The 20,966-nt window shown below is 44.0% G+C and overlaps 1 protein-coding gene across 1 annotated transcript in view; it reads left to right on the top strand.

Annotated features, from left to right (window-relative positions):
* Positions 1-731: 731 nt before the first annotated feature.
* The window catches only part of nsg2 (neuronal vesicle trafficking associated 2), a 39,364-nt gene continuing 19,129 nt past the window's right edge, over positions 732-20,966 (top strand). Inside the window, exons 1-3 of the mRNA XM_037120236.1 lie at positions 732-1,072; positions 1,411-1,593; positions 12,644-12,754. Coding sequence (XP_036976131.1) covers positions 1,465-1,593; positions 12,644-12,754 — 240 coding nt within the window. The 5' untranslated portion in view covers positions 732-1,072; positions 1,411-1,464. The remainder of the gene's footprint in view (positions 1,073-1,410; positions 1,594-12,643; positions 12,755-20,966) is intronic.

Here is a 20,966-nt window from a genome sequence, read left to right as displayed (position 1 = left end):
TCAGCTCCAAGTTAAAACAGCAGAAGACAACATGAGGAGTGAAATGTCACTGGACTGAGAGAGAAAACGACAACAGATTCCTCTGATCTTCATCATGTGACTCACAGAAACCTCATCAGGTGAAAAAGAAAGAACAACTACAAGCGTTCAGCAGAGAACATGCTGATTTCTCAGGTACTTTATAGAACTGTATTTCTATTGTTTCTGCCTCAATCACTTGGACGGATGATTGTATATTAGACAGATTTATCTGATCACTGATTCATTCAGAGAAGCAGTTTATCCCACACAGACCTCACCATTCAAACACCTCAGCATCTGGATTATTGATGTCATTTCCTTTATTTTACTGGTAAATCTGAGTGGGTGCGAGTCGCTGATCGGACCACCAGATGGCGCTGCAGGACCAAAAGAGACAATCTGGCTGGCACATGGTAAATGCTGCGTTCAAGTGCTGTGAAATCCACGGATTTCCTTTATCTGTCAAACTTCCTGCAGGAAAAGTTTGAGTTTTCAGCTACAGGAGGCAGAAATAATCATTGGCCTCATTGTTTGGGATGGTTTTCTTTATTACCAAATTACAACATCAAGCTGCTCTCCTGGTGACACTGCAATACAAGAACTCACACTAAAAACGGATATGATTCCGCCCTCTCGCGTCAGCTTTGGATTTTCCGAGCAGCTCTCAAAGGCATCATTAATTCGTCTCCCACTTTAGCCCAAACAAACGAGACTCCCTGAGAGGACAGAGCCCCCCTAGTGGCAGCTCCGGCGGCTGGTGTAGCAGCAGCGGCGGGCGGAGGAAGAAGAAGAGGCTGTGTCTGGATTAGGGGGTTGGGCTGCCTGCTGGAAGGAAACCTGCCGCCAGACATCCGCTTCTGTCTCCGGCGGTGCAGCGTTGCTTTCCCGCATCAGCATCATCATCAGCATCAGCAGCAGCAGCGACACCGCAGCGCAGCCTCCAGCCAGCCTCACCTGCTCCTCATCATCTGCGCTCCCTCCGCCTCTGTGACCAGCCTCAGACACTGCAGCAGCACGGAGGCATCGGACGGACGGACAAGGACGAGCAGCTGTAAGTTGTAAATGCATCATGTTGCTGTGCATGTTTGTGTTGTTGTGATGGAGACAGATGAGGCGGTGCTGCTGCTGGTGGTCCAGGCTTCTGATCTGAGATTCATGTTGAGTGTGATGCTCTGCTGATCATTCTTAATCCCACGTTTTTCAGTGTTATTGCCATGTCTCTGAAGTGAACAGTCATGTTTTTTACTTTAAAAGCTACAGTCAAGTTATATATATATATAAAAAATCTCATCAATACTCCATCTAAAAATCATCTCCATCACATAATCTGCCAGCTTGCATTGACCTGAACTGCTGCGAGGTGAAACACATCCTCTCCCTCTCATCCAGGAGCAGCAGCAGTCTTCAGGGAAATAAGGGAATATAACGCACGGCCGGTGAAAGATGGTGAAACTAGGGAGTAATCTTCAAGACAAAGGGGCCAAACCTGTGAGCGTGGAGGACGGCTTCCAGAACGTGCCCCTCATCACTCCGCTGGATGTTGGCAGCCTCCAGAGCCAAGCACCTGACAAGGTGAGAGACGAGCTCAGAGCCGACGGCTGCTGAGTGTTTGTGGGAGAGTTTCACCGCTTGTTTGTGCATCTTTAATCTCCTCCTGCCTCTATTAACTCACTGCTGTTGACCTACAATGTCCTCACACCCTCTTATGCTGAATAACACACACACACACACACACACACACACACACACACACACACGCTTGCCCTTTCATTCATTCACATGTTCATTCATCTCAGCTGTCTCCCAGACACGTCCTTTGTTTTCCAGCTGAGATTAGGAGACAGATTTGGTGCCAGACAGACTGTCATTTATCATCCCGACATCCCATAGTAACTGCACTGCTGCTCGTTAATCCAGTTACCATGGTGGCAGGGCAACGTGGCGAGCCCATTGGTGTTTCTGCAGGGTTCGGGACAGAGAGCTGCCCTGATTGAACGTGATGACAATGAACAGAATTGCACTGATTGTGGGGCTCAGTGAGCTGATGCTGATCAGTGAGGTACTGTAGAAGCCCACCATCAGTCAGAAGGATGACATCATTATCACAACCAGTTTCAAACAGCAGCAATGTTTAAAAGCTTCATTTCATTGGATGGAAAAAGCAATTTCCAACCCTTTTGTTAAATAATCAATTGTTTGAACCATTTTCAAAAAAAATAAAAATTTTTCCCTGATTCTAGTGACTTAAAGGAGACCTGTCGTGCTTTTGAATATTATATTTTGTGCACATTAACAATCTTAAAAGTTTGCACCAATTGAAGCTCCTCTTTCCCACAGGAAACACTGCTCCTTAAATGCCTCGTCAGTAGTCCCGCCTTTGATTCCGTGACTTTGTGACATCACACTATGTCACTGAAAAATTGCCCGATCTCGCCTAGATGTTAGATTGGCATGTAAGAATTGATGTAGCACAGCTGCACTGTTGCTGTTAGCGGTGCTGGCTCAGGCGTGTGTGTGCTGACCAATCAGAGCAGACTGGTTATCTAGGAGGAGGGGCCTTAAAGAGACAGGAGCTCAAACTGAGCGTTTCAGACAGAGCGCAAACACAGAGCTGCAGCGCTGCACAGAATCAAGAAACTGATGTGATTATTGAACATTAGAGCTTGTAAACCTGTTCTAGTAGTGACCCAAAATAAAATGATGAGCCGGAACCTGAGCAGAACATGTTGTCTTTAGGTACGAGTCTCTTTGTAAATTTAAAGGAATAGTTACAAATCTTGGCAGATAAGCTCACTTAGCTTCTTGGTGAGAGTTGGATGAGGAATAGACATGGAGAGTTTTTTTTTTAATCTCTCTCATGCTGCAGTAGTGACAGTAGTTTCAATAATTACTCTAGTTAGAGGAGTTACAGTAGTTGGCTTTGTGGTGTGTTCAAGTGCAGACGCAGACAACTGGAGATGACACAACAGCTTCCTGTAGTGCTATAAGAAGGTGAATTATAATGACAACTGCTGCATGTTGATTTTGCATTATAGATATGAGCTTCATAGAAAATGTTTACATTCATTGGTAATGAATAAAACAATAAATACAGAGACAAAGTAAAATATAATATCAACTAATGCATTATAAAATTGATTCATGTCTACATCAATTTTCACTATTCCTTTTAAAGCTTTAAATGTCTTTTGATTTATTTATTGGGACATGTATGTTATTTCTTTATTCATTTCTGATGTTGGTAGCTTCAGTCTGAGTCCTCACTGTGTTCTGCTGATGGAGGCACAACTTCTTCTTCTTCTTAACTGGACCTGTCATTCACACAGGAAGACAATCACTGCACTTTGATTCACGATGTGCATCCTGAACATGTGAGTGAGAGTGTGTTAGTCCCAGTAGACTGGAGAACGTGGCTACACACTGTTTGTGCTCTAAGCTAACTCACATGCTGTATGTCGTCACTGCACTGTGTGGCTGCTGAGTTGTACTGCTCACCTGAACAGGTAGAGCGACAGGGAGGATGACCTCAGAGGAGTGTGAGATGTTCTGCTGTGTGTTTTGTTGTTGGCATTTGAAAGGAAAGCAGGTCAGAGAAGACGACTGGCTGTTTGGTCGACTATCAGTGGATTCTTTCATGCCCGGGAGACGCAGACACAAAGACTTCTGTTGCCTGTTGCTCTCGCTGACAGCTGATGCAGATTTGTTTTTTTTGGGTTATGCTGTTCACTTGTAAACAGCTCTGAGAGATTCTCAGCCCAGCTGCTGCAGAACCGCTGGTGGAAGCTGTCTCCACCCTCACGGACATTAAGCACAATCGTCTTTCTTATATATCGTTATGCAAATGAGACGTGTGCATTTGTTTGTACATGGGACGGTTTGGTTTTAGTTTTAAAGGTCAATTTGCTGCTAAATCCGTGATTGTGTCTCCGGCTGTAAGTGTGGGGATCCGTCTTCATGGCAAGTGATGCATGAACACAAGCGAGGCCGAGAGGAATAATAATGAAAACTGTAATTAGACGTCAGCGTGCGGGAAGTGTTGATGATGGCTATTACGGTTCTTTTAATGGAAATCTGAACACTGTATTTAACAGACTTCTTCACTGTATGATCACGCTGCTCTGTCCTCCTGTCGCTCGTGGCCTCATCAGGCCCGCTTCCTCTACTGTAATCCTGCTTTAATATATAATCCTCAAAAACGGACTTTTTATGATATGGTGAGCGCTGATGGAATGTAAATAAGTACGTCATCAGAGCCAAAGTAGCACATTTTTGAATTAATTCCAGATCAGATTAAAGAAACTCTGACTCTGATTTGCAGAGAAATGCTGAATATAAGTTCCAATAATTGTTTTCTCTTTACCAGGTCCAATACCAATACTGGTACCAGAGAGTAAAAACATCCGATATTAATATGTTCTTTATATTAATTTACAATTTTGCAATGATCCCTACAAAACGGTTATCAAATACTTGTGACAGAGACTTGAGGCAGCATGTTTTACCATTTAGTAATTAATTGAATTGTCTGAAATTACATCAGTGCGGCGAAACTATAAAATTCACTGGGGAGTTAATAATTATAAATATCACAAACATACTTTCAGCATTATGTTCCGTAAACAAACATTTTAGATATCGGTGGGTAAATGACAACATGCTGGCTCTAATTTTTAATCTGCAGCTCTGTTTTTAGTCTCTGATTCCTCTGAGATGTTTTGGCTAAGTAGCTGCTAGACGCTCCCTTTGTTCACAGTTAGACACTGAATGTGTCGTCTGTTCGGTGACGAGTCTGATGTTTACAGTCTGCAGGTCAAAACCACCTGGTCAGGTGTGAGTGACTCAGAACAGCAAACAGCGAGCTGAACGTGTCCACAGAGCTCCATCACACCGAGTGCAGCCGCAGATTCACATGATGAATGTTTTTACATTGTAGTTTGAAAAATAATTTCAACGAAGTGTTGATTAAAACCACTTGAAGGCCGGCGACTGTGATGCAGGATGTGATACCTTTGTGTGGCTCCATCTCTGAACCTGAAGATACGGAACAGCGATCAAACCTTTGTGAGGAAAATCTCTGTAATCTCACTGAATTCAAGGTTGTTGTTGTTTTTGCTAGCCGCCACGCCCAGAAGGAGTTCACTGTTAATCAGCTTTCATCTACCTCTGAGTCTGATCTGAGACCAGTTCTGCTCTTTCAGTCCTTTAAAGCTGAAGCGAGGTTTAGCGGGTCACGTGACCCGACTCGTACCCCAGATCAGCCTCAGAGTTCTGAGCAGCTTTACGAACTCGACCCCAGCTGTTGTCACCCTGATCCTGCCTGATGACTGTGTGACCTCCCCGACTGCAGGGTTACCCTGCGACACACAACTACACACACACATAACAATGCTGCCGTGGCCCACAGAGGCTGAGGCATTAGAGAGGTATTAGATTTGATTCCATCTGGGCAGCGACGCGACACAACCACCGCTGGGTCACCAATATCTTGATTGGATCGCTGGTAGAAAAAACAAGTGGAGGAGAGTGGAGAGACGTGGAACCACAGACGGATCTGTTCTGTCTTTTGTCGTCTCTGTGAGATCAGAGCTCAGGTACACCTGCTGCAGACCTGCTGCAGAGGCTGCGACGCCTCCTGCCCGTCACGTCTCCTCCCATCCTCTCCTGGGAGGAGACGCTCGTAAGGCTCATTCAGTCTTCACGCCTGCGTCTTCTTATCCTCATAAATTAGGGAGGAATCCCTCAGAGCAGGAACCCTCAGTCAGCATGTTAAATCAGTAATGGATCGATGAATGATTTCTTACGTGCAGCGAGAACTCGTAACCAGACGAGCCATCACCATCCAAGTTTAATTTTACAAATGATCACAAATTATACATAATGTTTTCTGTCCTATCCGTCTGGCGGTGCACAGAGACAGCGAGAGCAGCTACGACTTCTCAGGGAAAATAAATGTATTATAGTCGTGACTCAGTATCGTGTTGTCATGAAGAGGAGAAGCTGCACACTGAAAGAGCCCGTTAGCTCCCGAGATGTCATTTGCCAAAGGTGTCTGGTGTTCAGCACAGTCAGGATGTGACAGCACACATGCAACACACTGCACACTGATCAGTGCTGAGGTGAGTCACACATGAGGCTTTTTATACTGTAGACTGTTGTAGTCTGGCTTTCAAATGACTTTCTAAATTAAAGTAGACCACAGGTTTATCTCATAACATGATGAACAAGTTGAATGGAAAGATCCACAGCTCTATGTCAGATGAAGATACACACAAACCTTTTACCATATTATCACAAACAGACACAACTGAAACACTTCTAATAAAATTGAAAAACTCAACAATTTAGTTGAGTTTAACTGACATAAAATGCTGCTTGTTCACTCTAATATAGGTAAGTTTTTATTCAGTGGCTCTGGGTTTGTTATTTGACTGAATTCCTATTTAAATGGGCTGAAAATTGACCTGTAGATGTATTGAAAGTGGCTGAATGCAGTGTAATCACCAAACTCCAGCTACATCTCAACACATATTTTTGATTGGCTGTCCATTTATTGGTCTATGTGATGCCATGACATATGAAAAAGAAATTAGAAATACAAAGTCTCCAGCTACATCGAGCCCAACATGTTTGCAACTGAACATTTGTAGGAAACATAAAATAGATCAGTAGGACTCAGTAACATCATAACTTCATATTTCTCCTCTCCATGCCGCTCTGTATCCAACACACTGTGTGATCCAACAACACTGCAGAGGTGCCTGTCGGCTGGTTTTCAGGTCTCTCCTCAGGACTCTGAGCCCTGCTGGTTTTTATTCTGGCTGTGTACTGGCTGGATATCGATTTACACCGCAGATGTCAGGAGAATGCAAATAAACGCTCGTACTTACCTGGATGAAGAGAGAGCCAACAGTGGGCTTGAGCCCAGTGATTATGTTTATTTTTAATGGTATAAAGCTTTTATTTATATTTTTAAGCTCCTATCATCTTTTTTTTAGATATATATTTATATCTCAGCTCATAGTTTGGTTTTAATTCATTTTCAGAAGCAGCAGGCTGCTGCTTTTAGAAAAAAAGGCTCTTACAGACACATTAGTTGGGGAACACAGCCGAGAATTATCAGCTTAAGAGCCAGAAATTGTTGGTGAGGCCAAAAGAAAAATATTGTGAACGTAGGGTTCGTCAGGTGGGCGAAAGCACGACTCCAAACAATTCCTATTGTTGTTAATTGATGTGTAAGTTGGCATGTGGGTGGTGCTGGGTGGTGGGTGGTTGCTACATCACACAGTGTTGCTTTAATTGTCCATGTTACAGGTACATTCAGACCAAAACAGGCAGCGTGTCACTCCACGGTCCGTGTGTGTGACGTGTTGTTGTGCTACTGGCTGGTTGTACTAGTGATTGTTTGTCCTCATCAACAGATTAAAAACAACAGGGAGTGAAAACACAAGACTGATCACCAGCTGATGTGATTGGCCAACACATCGTGACATCAGGCTGTGTTTCTCCAGAAGTTGAAGTCCGTTTCATCTTTTTCACAGCAGCTGGCTATGTTTTTTTTTGGGGGGGGGGGGAGACTCCCTGCAGTTAGCACCACTGCAGCTAAAATGGAATACTTTCAACTGAATTGCATCTGAAGACCACTGTTTACACTGCACCGCCTGATGTGATCTGAGTGTAGCCTCGTTCTCACCATCTCGCCTCCCCTTTCTGTTTCTTTCTCCAGACAACATCATCTGCTTCCTCGGTCAGAATTAAACTGAATTGCGAGGTGCCCTCAGATGCCCACGCCAGTGTTATTGGATAATTATATCCTCTGAAATAATAATATTCATAAATAAAAGTCTACATTTTATATTTCTAACCAGATCCATGAGACAACAGGACTCTGATTTCCAAATAGTGCCCATCTCTCTCTTTTTTAAAATCAATTTTCATTTCTGTTCAGTCTCCGCAGGGGTGCCTGATTTAAATCAACCAAATATCGAAGCACTTGACGATGAGTCGACTGAACAGCTCTCACCTTTGATCATATCATCGCTTCATCCTGTTAGATCTCATGTTGTACCAATCGAGCTGCCACAGAGATGGATTCCCCCTGCTTTTTAATTTTTTTTTTTTTTTTGTGGAATTCATTCACTGTTATTTTCACAAGGAAAAAAAAACGAGAATCAGATGTGTCAAAAAAAATGTCTGCAGCTGCCTTCAAGGCGGAAACTGCACCAAAGCCCAACTCTCTCGCAGCTCAGTCTTTGGGGATTAAAAAATGAAACAACAATCATCGTGATAACAGGTCTGAAGAATAACATCATGGGGAGGAAGGGGCGGGGAAGAAAAGTTTTGACAGATCTTCTGTAGGGAATATCAAATCAAAAAATTAAAAAAAAACCCTACAGTGACTGAAGACAGACGGAGAGATAGTAGCAAACTAAAACGGACTTTTCTGAAATTTGCTTTTCTGCATCATGCAAACTGTTGCTCATTCACTCTGATATACAACTGAAAAAGCTCTGAAGTGCTTTATACATCGAGTCCATTAGATTTAAACATCCAGCGTCACAGTGCTCACAGCTGTTATCACAGCACACAGAAGTAAATTGTGGATTTCGATTCCAGATCTAAAAGTGACTCTGCATCAGTTATGACGATATTAAAAGGTCACAGTGAATCAAGACGTCTCGTTAAAATACACATGACTAACTGAATATCTTTGAATAAATTTTCACAGGAAATTGAGGCGGTGCTTTTATTGTGTGTACTGGACACATTTAACTTCCTGTTACTGATGTAGAAGTCGCTGTCAGTCTTGATGACATATTAAAAGGTCACAGTGAGAGAGGAAATTAATTAATTCATTCAAGTCAGTAGTCATGATATGAGGCTGTTAAAAGAAAAGCAAATTGCAAGATGGATAAAAGTGGAAATCAAAGAGTCAGAAGATAACTTGTTATAATACAGTCAGCCGTCATTGTGTTGTATTATCAGGGAGCAATAAAATAAAACTGCTTCGTGCTGGTTCTAAAATGCAGGTATAGTAGAAGAAAACAAGACTATGAGGTAATAGTCACAGTGAAACTGGACATTTTAATGATATTCTCTGAGAGAAATTATGGTTGAATGTATTTCACAGTTACAGTATAAAGTATGAAGAAACAGTAAGTTCCTGGAAAATATCTTGAAATCCGTCAACGTGGTCACTAACCAACGCTGGAGTTTTGGGGGAAGAACTCAGGATTTCTGAGGTTCAGCACCGTCCTGCTGCAGATGATTTATCCTGCCATTAACCATCTCATGTTCTCTGGGTGGACTCAGTGTTTGTGCTGTTCCTCGTAGTGATGGATCAAGTACAATAAAAACAAAATGCTTCTGTCCTTTGCTCATGGAAGCACCGGGACAAACTGTAAGGACCAAACTGTGGACAACTAAGACCTTGGTAACCTGCCATAGTCGAGGTAGTTAACAGGAGACAGTGACATCACACCCGTGGTGGACATGAATGTAAAACATTTCAAAACCATCCTTCCAAAAGCTGCCAAACGGACTGTTATTTTCATCAGTGAGTAAATGGATGATTGTTTTCATGATTAATAGCAGGGAAACAAACAAAGACAGGAAGTGGAGAGTAAAACATGACGCACAAGGATATAATCTACAAAATGAATCACAAAGTGACAAACTCAGATCATTTCTTTGAACCAAAAGACTTTTCATCTACTGTCGTACAGTGAACGACAAACAAAAGCATCAAATCCTCACATTTAATAAACTGGAACCGAGATCATTAAATCACTAAAATAATCGATGGATCAACATCTTGATGACAGAAAAGTCAGATTGATCCTCGTGGCAATCCAGAGGTGTGAGATGTCAGTCCGGACCGACGTCGTGGGCTGAACACCTGATGATGATATCTCTAAAGTCACGCTGCGCAGAAAACAAACTAATAGATTGTCACGAGAAATCACAAGTGAAAAATGAAGTGCGACCTCGGTGGAATAATAAGAAAGCCGGTTCTAATTATATTTTCATTGATTCTGTCACGACTGTTGATGGCTTCATCATTTATATGATGTTTTCTTTTTGGTTTTTTTTCACACCAGGCTTTGTTAAACAAGATTTAATTGTCCACATATTAATGGTTTCTCACAAAGTATTCGGACCTGTCTAATCAGAGAAGGTGGCACTTTGTCCAGTAGATTTCTATGAGCTGCTGATCGCTAAGGGGCCGTGTAAATGAGGCAGCGTTGATTGATCGGCCCTTCATTGGGTAATATGGAATAAAGGAGCGAGAGGTACGAGAGGGAGGAGAGTAATGAAGCAACATAAAGCGCCGCAGTGTTTGAAGCTAGAGGCCCCTCAGCAGCACGCTGTTGTGAAATGAGTCAGAGAAAGAGAAAGTTGAGGCGAAATGAAGACATTAGTTACGACTATGACAAGCCTGACGCCGGGTGCTGCTGCACCGAACGCCGCGAGGCTCCGGAAGCCTCAGGGGTCCAATCAAACGCACCGTAGTCAGTACACCTACTGCGGCCTTCAACGCTTAGATAAGAGCTCTCTACAGTCAGCTGACAGCGTTGTTATTCAGATAGTGGAGCCCATTTGTGTGCACAGCAGTTCCTGGCTTTGTCTCAAAGCGACAGAGAGCTGCTCAGAGGCAGAGCAATTAGCCACAAGGACACTGAGACATTGTTCTCTCTCTCCATTCAACCTCTCCTCAGACTTGTCATTTGTACACCTTCCTCTGTATCCGCGCCGTCCGCCGGCCTGCGTTAATATACAGTCAACGCACAAAACAGCAGGGACGCTTTCTTCTTTAGGCAAGAGCAGTGACGAGATGAAACCTGGTGACTAGCAGCTGTTCAGTTAAGTCAGAGCCAAAGAAAATGAGGAAGAGTTAATAAAGGTTGTAAATGTTACGGCACAATCTACATATATTCATGAGTCAGGTTTAAAACAGTCTTCATCTCTGCACCACATGTCCATAACTCAGCAGTGTTCAGCCTCAGAAGCTTGAAGCTGGCGAGGATGCTAACCTAAGAAAATGCAGTTAACCACAGCAGGACACTGGGTCTTCTCCCAACACTTCAGAGTTTTGGTCTTGTCACTGTCTTGTCCTGCTTTGGTCTTGACTTGGTCTCAACCTCTTAAAGTCTTGACCTGGTCTCGGTTTAGGTGTTCTTGACTACAGCTGGTCTGGAGGAGTACTCAGTTTTCATAACCTCTAGATTATTGTGTTACTGACATCCACACTGATTGATTGAAGCCCTTCTCTGACGTGACTCCCTCATCGGCAGCACATAATTTGTCTACACCTATCAAACAAAATTATGAATCACCGTTGGAAAATTAGATCCATTTTATGATCTGGCAACAGATTTGGTTAGTTTGGGCTCATAATGACAAGGAAAATATCATGTTTGGGATAGAATTACTGCTGATTAAGGGTTAGTGGACAGTCTGGTAGGAGACGGTGATCTCTCACCTCTGTCCATCGTTCTGTTGAACCACCAGTTCACCCCGACTGTCCCGTGCTTCTGACCGACGGCGGTCAGAACGCTTACAGCTGCTTGAGATCTTTGTCAGAGTTTAGGAGTTTCTGTCTCTTTTCCCCGTGTCCCTCCTCGCCCTCTAAACCTGTTTGCTTGAGGAGTGTTAGACTGACAGTACTGGGGCAGAGCCGGAGCGCCCTGCCTTTGTTTTTCCATCTAGCTGCCGGCACAAAGCCCAGTGTTTTCCCCTCGGATCGAGGCTCTCGGATTCTGAGCAGCGGACCTTATTAAAGTACAGCCGAGCTCTCACAGATTCGGTCCTGGTGTTTGCTGCAGGACAGTTTGTAGCCGTGTTGGATGTGATTTATCTTTGTTTGATCTTACACCAAAACAAAAAGAGAGTCCATGAACTCACAGTAAACTCACTGATACTGTATATTTACAGTTCTGGTTTTATATGAGCACCTTATGTTTCATCCAATAAAAAACTTATGGCAGAAATATTAATAGTCCACCAACGGACAAATCAAACACCGACTCTTTCTTGTTTATTGTGTTGAGGATGAGTTGAGGGAGGGTTAGTTGGTCACAATCAAGGCTGGGTGCCACTAAAACTTCCACACTTTGAACAGTGCAAAGTGCAATATCTGTAAATATAAAACCACACTGAATAAGTCCATACAGTCAAACACTACATCAGACATGCAGAGAGCACTTAAACTTTGCATTTTAATCATTTACCTGGAATTTGTCACATTACAACATTCTCATTTTGACTGAGACGGGAAAAAACAAGACTGATGTTGAGTTATTAAAGTTGTGATTTGCATTTGGACCTGCAGGCTCGTTGTGTTGGCTTCATACTGCACATCGTATTTCATTTATTGACGACGGTATCTAATAAAACCTGTGACTGACGGAACTCGCACTGGCCCTGTTCACTCAGCTTTCTCGTCTTCATGTTTGATTTGTCTTGCTTTATCTTTTACATGCCTTTACATCTTGTTGTCCAGATCCCTGACACTACTGTCTGTTGTTGTGAGGTGTATTAACAGTTAACAAATCCATCCATCCACCGTTCGCTGCCGTCAGATTCCCCGACGATGTGACTGATCTAATGGTTTCTCTTCCTCCAGGTGGTGGTGAAAACTCGTACAGAGTACCAGACAGAGAAGAAGAGGCTGAAGGTTCCCAAGGTGGAGGAGTTCACCATCAGCTTTACTGACGGGGTGTCAGAGAGACTCAAGGTAAGAATGTGTCCAGCGCTCTCTCCAGCACTAGTACTGGATCGGAACATGCTACCGGCTGGTAACCGGACCTCTGTTGGATCATTGTTTTCCTCCAGAAAACCTTCTGCACTCGATCTGCAGTTTGAAAGTACGACAGCTCTGCAGGCGGAACATTTCCTGCATGTGGGTTGAGGAAATACTTGGCTCCAATTAGAAGCAAGATATTTATTCATCTAACATTTCCACTCGGCTCACCAAAATTAAATCAGTTTGACCAGGCTGAACTGACAGTCTGGTTTAGAAATGCACCTACAATTGACTTAGAAATGTCCTTCAGAGGGCTACTTTTCATGTTTATACTCAGACTACATTTCAATCAATACTTCTACTTTTGCCAACGTCTTTGTACACACAAGTATCTGAACTTCTACTTGACTAAAGAGTGTGTGTACTTTTGCCACCTCTGTCTCAAAGCAGGGACACTGTTAGGACAGATGAAGACAGATTGGACCAAGTTGTCCCGGTTCCTTTCCAGTCTTGGTCTGCTTACCCAACTAGGATCTTGAATGCAGGACTTGGACTTGGAGTATTTTTATTATAGTACTGAATTCTCCTTCCACCACTAATCCTCCCTGGCAAAACAGTAACTGTGTGTGTGAATCACCGAGTTACCTCTCCAAAAACATCGACATCGTCCAGGTGTCGCATGTCAGAGGAGACCAAAGAGAAATCACATGACGGCAGCAAAGAAAACCTCCGTCCATGGAAACCGAGAAAGAGACCGAGTGCTGAAGCAGAGGTGTGTTCGTGTGTGCAAACGAGAAGTGTAGCGGTGTCTGGAAAGATCCCTCAAAGTGAAGGAGAGCAGAATAAGATATCAGACACCAGAGGAGGCTGTGAAATCTGTCTGGATGACACACTGTGTTTACATGCTCACATATTCACACACCGCTACGCTGAAGCTGTGCCAGAGCGAGTCACAAAGGTTAAGTGGAAAGCTGCATCACTCGGGCCTCAAAAGCGAAGTGACGAGCTCGGTGTCTTTGAAATGTAAACAGAGTGTACAAACATTTGAGGAATCTGAGGAATATGAGGGGAAAGAACCTGAGCAGGACGTGTGCCAGCGTCATTTGAGCCAAGTCTGAAATCACAAGGACTCCACTCCTTCTCCTGCCTCTTCTGCCAAGGTGTGTGATATGAATTCTTCTGAAATACGTGATACGTGTGATAATCAGATGACAATGTGTGTTTCTGACTAGGGGCACAAAGTCCTAATCTAACTACAGTATTGTTTGAATAAGAGTTAGCACTTGTGAGACGTCAGGTCTGTGTGCTCTGTGCTGAGGTTAGCTGCTGCAGGAGTCTGATGCTGCAGCAGTGGTTCTGCTCTTTGGCTCGGCCGCTGAGTGCTTTGTGGTACCTGGTTAGCAGCTGAACGACAGTCCGTCTCTGCTCACTTGTTCTTTGGTTCTGTGTGTTTTGTGCTACTGAGTTAGCAAACAGCTGAACAACAGACTCGGCTGCTGTGGCGCATCGTTGTCGTCGCTAACTGTATCCAACTACCTCATGTCTCAATCACGTGATATTATCATCATGATCGTGAACAATGAGCATGGCTATTGTTAGCTGCTGTTAACCTAGCATGTTAGTAGGAGGGAGTTTTTGGCACGCTTTCTTTGAATTTCTCTCTTGTGTGACTATAATATCTTTTAGAAACACATCCACCGGCCCTGTGAAAGACTCACACACACACTGAGTGCTCAGTGTGAAGAGCAGTGTGTGTGCAGGCAGGTCGGCAGGTGTGTAGTGAGATAGACAGGTAGCCTGTCCATCTTCTCATACGGGGTGAAGGAGGCGAGTGGATACTGACACAAGATCTTTTTTCTTTTACTTGTCAGAAAATGGGATTTATTGATCGATGTTTCTTTTTTTGTTTTGTTTCTAGAATAACTCACCAGCTTTAGCTTAGGTTCAGTGGTTGAGTTGCATTGTGGGTAATGTTGGAGCCAGGTTTTTGACGACAAAGAAGGCAACAAAAAAGACCATGTCCTCTCCTCACAGTGTTGTACAGTAGGACTGCGATGTTAAATCAGCAAAGAAACACTTGACATGTGTTTTGGAGACGTGCAGGAGGGGAAACATATCAGGAAACATTCTTAAAACACACACACACCACTCTGCAGCAAGGCTTGGATAACTGGTCGGAGATTGCTGCTCACCAGCGCCGGCCCAAAATGTTGCCGCAGTTGACTTTGCTGTCATCTCCGGCTCGCCACACCGTGTCAGCTTTTGTTAGGCAGAAATGCATTTCAGTCTGTGTGCGATTTTGTGTGATGTTGGTTGGTTTTGGGTGCCTGACTGAACCGCTTGCTTTGCTTGACTGACAGAGCTGATTCTGCAGGCGAGCACACACACACACACACGCACACACACACACTCAGAGTGCTGTGCAGTACCGAGCAAACATTTCTGGATGAAACGCTTGCATATCTCTTCTCTCTTCAAAGCTTTGCAGATTGTGTTGATGGATGAAGAGCTCAGAGTGTAAAACGCTCTCTAATCTGCCCTCCCTCACCGCCTTGCTCCTGCTTACCAGCTCTCCATCCTTTTCTCCACCTCTCATCTCCTCTCCTCTCCTTCCCTTCCCTTCCTCTCCTGCATGGTTTTGCTTACTGCATTGCTTTTTTTCCTCCCCCGTTTTATTTTGAAACGCTGCGCAGCTTGTTTTTGTCAAAGACAGGAGTTTAGTTGCAGCTTTTAATCCGACACACACGTCCTTGACGGTGTTACTGTGAACACAGAATGATCCTTCTGCAGGGAGAAGGCAGAAATAAAGGGAGCAAATGGGGAAAAAGGAAAAATAGGTGATTTTCTTTAGAGACATGTTAATACCCACAATGCATTAGGGATACAGATTATGACCATCATATGTCTGCATGTAGGAAAACTCATTTTGTAAAACCGACTTCAGGAGAGACTTGATGTTCATTTACTTACATGGAAATACTGAAAATCTGTGCATGTATCCACAAAAAAATCCAATATCACATCATAAAAATGAAACAAAGAATATGAAATACAGTTATAATGTGTAAGTAGGGCGGATATGATGATGGATTCTCAGGAGAGATCCCTCCTCCCTCTCTGTTTCCCTAGTTCAGGTTCACGTGTCGTTGCTTCCCCGTGTCCTGGTCCCCTACTTCTTCCTTCCCTCCTCCTCTTCTGTTCTGTCCCCCGCCGCCTCCCTCCTCCTCCTCCTCCTCCTCCTCCTCCTCCTCCTCCTCCTCCTCCTCCTCCCTCACCCTCCTCCTCCTCCTCCTCCTCCTCCTCCTCCTCCTCTGTCTTTATGATTACTCGAAGCAGAACTGAAAAGCGGTCCTTGTTTTGTTCCATGAACAAACCGAGGAGTGCTGGTTTCATTAACTGGCTAAAGTAAAGTCAGACTGAAGCTCCTGAATGTTCACAGGTCTCAGTGAGACTGTTGACAGATAAAATGTCCGTCTCATGTCGCTGGTTTTACATTGAGAGAAACAAAAGATTACAGTAAATTAGGAATGCATTAAATTCATTCTGCAGAGATGAATTAGTCCCTGGTGACAGTTGATTTTAAATATAAAATGATATCAGGTCCACACGTCACACAATCTCATCTCAGCGATTTTCTGTTTTATTGGTCCCTTTTTTAATGTCAGTTATATTGTTAACAATGTTGCTGTTGTATTGACTTTAAATGTTTTTACAAGATTGTTTTTTAATTGAAAAATGTCCTGCTGTCGGGTTCTTTGGACCCAAATCATAAACCCTTTTTACTCCCTGTCACATAAACACTATGTTTTTATATGATGGGAAAGAAAATCGGTTCACAGTGGAATAGTCTCTTAGCAGACCACACGTTTGTTCATGTCATCACGAGACGATACAACACTAACGGAGCGGAGCAGCAACAACTGATGGAAGCAGCACGTTCATCTGCTGCACCTCTGTGACGGGGTGACGGTCAAGGCGGATGGTGGGCGTAGAAAGTCTGTCTGTGGCTCCATTTAGGCAACAAAAGCACTTTGGTTCCGGCTCGGAAAGCTTCTGTCACACTGTCACTGCTCTGAACTAAACTGGACCGTGACGTCTCCTTAAACTTACCCTGGTTAACATCAACATAAAAAAGATGTGAATGTTAAAAGTCAAATGTTGAAATGACTCATCTCATTATGTTTCCTTTCAATGGAAAAACAGATGATCTGACTCATTGTTACAGCTGATTCAGACATCAGAATGTGAGTAACCCCCCAAAATCAGAATATCAGATGTAGGATGAAATGAAAGGTTTGTGCAACGTTTTCCATTTAAATTAATCTCGTGACCTTTTCTGAGAACCATCTGTTCTCTTCCTCCTCCATTTTTTGCCACAATAAGAAACGGCAAGAAAGAGCATCTCTGAGATGAAGACGTGGACGAGGAAGGACTAGTTTGCAAAGAACTGGATCAGTCTGGGCGCAGTAGGATGGAGAGATGCAGGTGTGTGAGATTGATGAAAGGGAAATTTAATTTGCGTCGTCCTGCTTGGCTTCTGGCACGATCGCCGTCCAGAAAACATGGTGTAACTTGGCCGCCTCTCGCCCAAACGCACGCACTCCAAACCCACGTGCACACGCCCACTCCTGCAGGAGGGACTCGCTCACACAGCCGGACGAAATGCCAACACAAACACACACACACACACACACTCACACACACAGTCAAACACACACACATGCTGACTACATGACAGCGCCGTGGCTGCCAAGCCGAGCCCGCCTGATGCCAGCAGAAGTTAGCAGGTAACAACGGGAGAGGCAGCCATCGGCCAAAACAATTATCCCATTATTACCTTCACTTCCCCGTCTGATAAAAGCTTTGCTGCAATCTGCCGCCTCCACAGACGGCCTCCTCTGTTTGTCAGGTTGGAGGTAATTACGGCTGTGATTCGAGAACCTTGCAAGGCCTCCTGTTCCACGTATTGTTCTTCCCTGTTTTGTACGGATGACTAATAGTACGGTGATTGTAGGGAGTGTTCATGGCTGTCGTCTGCTCTCTGTTAAACACCCACACTGATGCACACACACACACACACACACACACACACACACACACACACACACACACACACACCGACATTCAAGTGAGCAGTGTGGGGAACAATCGATTTACCTTCACTAGTATTATGCTCTGAACTCTGTGAGCTGCTGAAGGCGGGGGAACATCAGAGGGACTGAAGGGGAGCGCGGCGCTTTGTTTTGCTGATCTGGGAGCAGCTGCAGCATCCAAACCGCTCCGCTGCACTCAGACTACAGCAGGTGTCGTGAAAACAGAGATGATAATGTGTTTGTCAGTGAGCGTCGACTCGGGCTGTCGCCATGGGTTTTTAAAGAAAATCTTTACTTTTTAAACTGCTGCGTGTTTCATTCTGATTGTTTCAGTTTTTTTTGACTTTCCTTGATAATTGGGACACTTTGGCTCCTCTTAATGTTTTTGTTATTCAGGCATCAAGTTCATAATTACTGTGTATTTAATCAAACATCTTGTCTTTGTACTCTGTTCAGTTGAACAGCGGTCTAAATGGATTTGAACATCTTTGAACTGCATTCTGTCTTTGTTTACATCTCACAGCAGCCCTCAGCTTTGGGAATCTGAGTTGTCCCCTGTTTGAATTTTCAAATGCCAAATGCATCCAAACAGCTTTCGTTGTTTGAAGAAAACTCTGATGAGTTTACTCTAATCAGCCGGCTGTGATGAATTTGGGTCCGGCAAAAGTAAGAGAGGTAACAAAAACATTATCAGTCAAATTACTGAACATTTGTGCTTTAAGTGCTACTTTAAAGGTGCGACATGTAAGAATCGGCTATATGAGCCATATGATAACGTCAGCATGCTAACTCATGATAGCAATGCTAACATGCTGAGTGCCTGATAGCAGGTTTACTGTGTTTCCATTTCAGTTTAGTGAGTTCACACATTAATTAGTGTTAAACACAAAGGTCGGTTGAGGCCGACTTCATTATTATAAACCTGTTTTCCACCAAGTTAGTTCTGCCTCATAAGTTCTGTTTCAGATCACGTGATCCTTGATGAAGTCTGAGCCCACGATACCAACAGTTCTGAGTCATTGTAATTAGAAACGGAGAGCAAAATGCTTCAGATCCTGTAGAAGATAAGATGCCAACTTTACAGGTTTCAAGTTCTCCAAAAGGTAAAAAATGAGGTGCTTGAACAAGAACCAGAAACCAGAACCAGGGACCAGAAACGTCTGGAAGAAAATCCATGACAATCCATCCAGAAGCGACTGAGATGTTTCTCTCTCTTGCCGTCACACTCAGATGTAGAATAAAGACTAAATCTTTTTGCTGGAGGTTACCTTCATACACTCACGTAACTGTGGACATGAGCTGCAGACCTCAGAGGCTTCAGTCAGAAGACAAACAGTCATAAATAAAACCTACAAGAAACTAAGTTTTCCTTTTGGGAGTGTGAGAAGTGTTCACGCCTCTGTGAACTTCTGGCCGATCCTTCACTTACACACTACAGAAGCTGCATTACATCACTACATTTATGGACAGTCAGCCTGCGGGCTATACTTTTATTTCACATATTGAACAAATTTTAAGGTCCTGAGCTGACTGGAACGCAGTAATCGTTGTTGCAGTATTATTATCTGCAGCTCAGCAGCTGTGGTTTTGCCCAAAGGCAGCTTGAGAGTAATTGATAACCGCAGTGAGGGTTTGTTTTTTAACCTGTTCAGGGATTCAACCTGGCAACTGTCCTGACTGCTTATCATCCTTCCCTCCTCCGCCTTCTCGTCCTCTCATCATCTGTCCAGCTCACAGGCTTCATCATCTTCTCCTTCTTCTTCTCTTTCTCTCCATCGTGTCCTAACAGGCCATCAGCCGGCGGCAGCACGTTCGCACTCTCTCATCAAATTCGGCTCTGGGAAACATTTTACAACACTTTCAACACACACTCACAGTTCCTGTTACAGAGCCGTGCCAGCTCCTATTGGCTGACAGTCACAGACATCTTATTGTTCAAAAACTGGCCTCTGAACGAGCCAGATGTGATCCCCAGATCCTGCAGCTTTGGCGTGTGCACAAACACACACTTAGAGGATGTAACTGGCCGTCCTAGTTAAACTGATAATCAGTTTTGGCCTCGTCTTAATATGATAGTTGAATTGGCTCCATACGGGCGAGAACCAGTTATCAGTGTAACACAGAGATGGAGAGGAGGCTGCTAACAGGCTGAATGTTGAGAGGATCTGAACCAGCGTACAGCCTGATGGTCCCGTACGTCTGTCTTCACGCTCCACTGAACCACAAACAGTCCTGGTCAGGTCAGTCCGCCGTCCCAGAGGCCTCGGTGCCGACTCGATTCTGAGTCATTTGTCGCTGCAAAGAGGTGCCGCTGTGTCAGCTGCCATACGAGACACACAGACAGACAGTGAGACGGGCCGGACGTACAGACAGATCCTGTCCATCAGACCCAACAGAGACGGACGTCGCTGCTGTATGAGTGATACTGGCAACGAGTCCAGATGGCTCCGTTCTGCTTTACCTCTAGTTTCAGATCCAGTATCAGGCGGCACCTCACAGGACGGCAGAATTCAATCACCGTCCGTCAATATCAGCAGATGTGACACATGAACATAAATCATCTCTCGCACCCGTTCAGCATGTGAGGGAGACGTGAATAAAGTTTGGGACGTGTGCAGCTTCTTCAGACGGGATGTTACCACTTTGTCGAAACTTTCCCCTCGACTGCTGCAGCTTCACATTAAAAGTGATTAACTGGCAGAACTTGAGGTTTTGAGTTGAGTTTCTGCCGTCTTTAATCAAAAATTCATCTACAGAGCAAAACATGATTTTCAGAATTTGTTGACTTGTCAGCTAACGTGGCTAAACTAGAGGGTGCAAACATGTATTTATATCGCTGGTGTGGTCGAGAAACTTTTTGAAACCGGAAGAGGAAAAAACTGTATCTGTAGACGAGGTCTGAAGGTCCACGTCTTCTTCAGATGTCTGAGAGCTCTGCAACGCCTTTTCTGCCGCGAAGCTCAAGAAATGTTTTGTTAACTGCAAACCTTCATCTAACTCTCCATCAGCATGGAGGGGCGAGTAGATAAGGACTGATTTTTATTCTTAAGCAAAGACAAACCCTGAATTGTGATTACAGAAAGTCTGAGACTGACGATCCTGTCTTCTTT

Source organism: Acanthopagrus latus, chromosome 13 (assembly GCF_904848185.1).
Source record: "Acanthopagrus latus isolate v.2019 chromosome 13, fAcaLat1.1, whole genome shotgun sequence".
Taxonomy (NCBI): domain Eukaryota; kingdom Metazoa; phylum Chordata; class Actinopteri; order Spariformes; family Sparidae; genus Acanthopagrus; species Acanthopagrus latus.
This window is presented reverse-complemented; position numbering and strand designations above follow the sequence as displayed.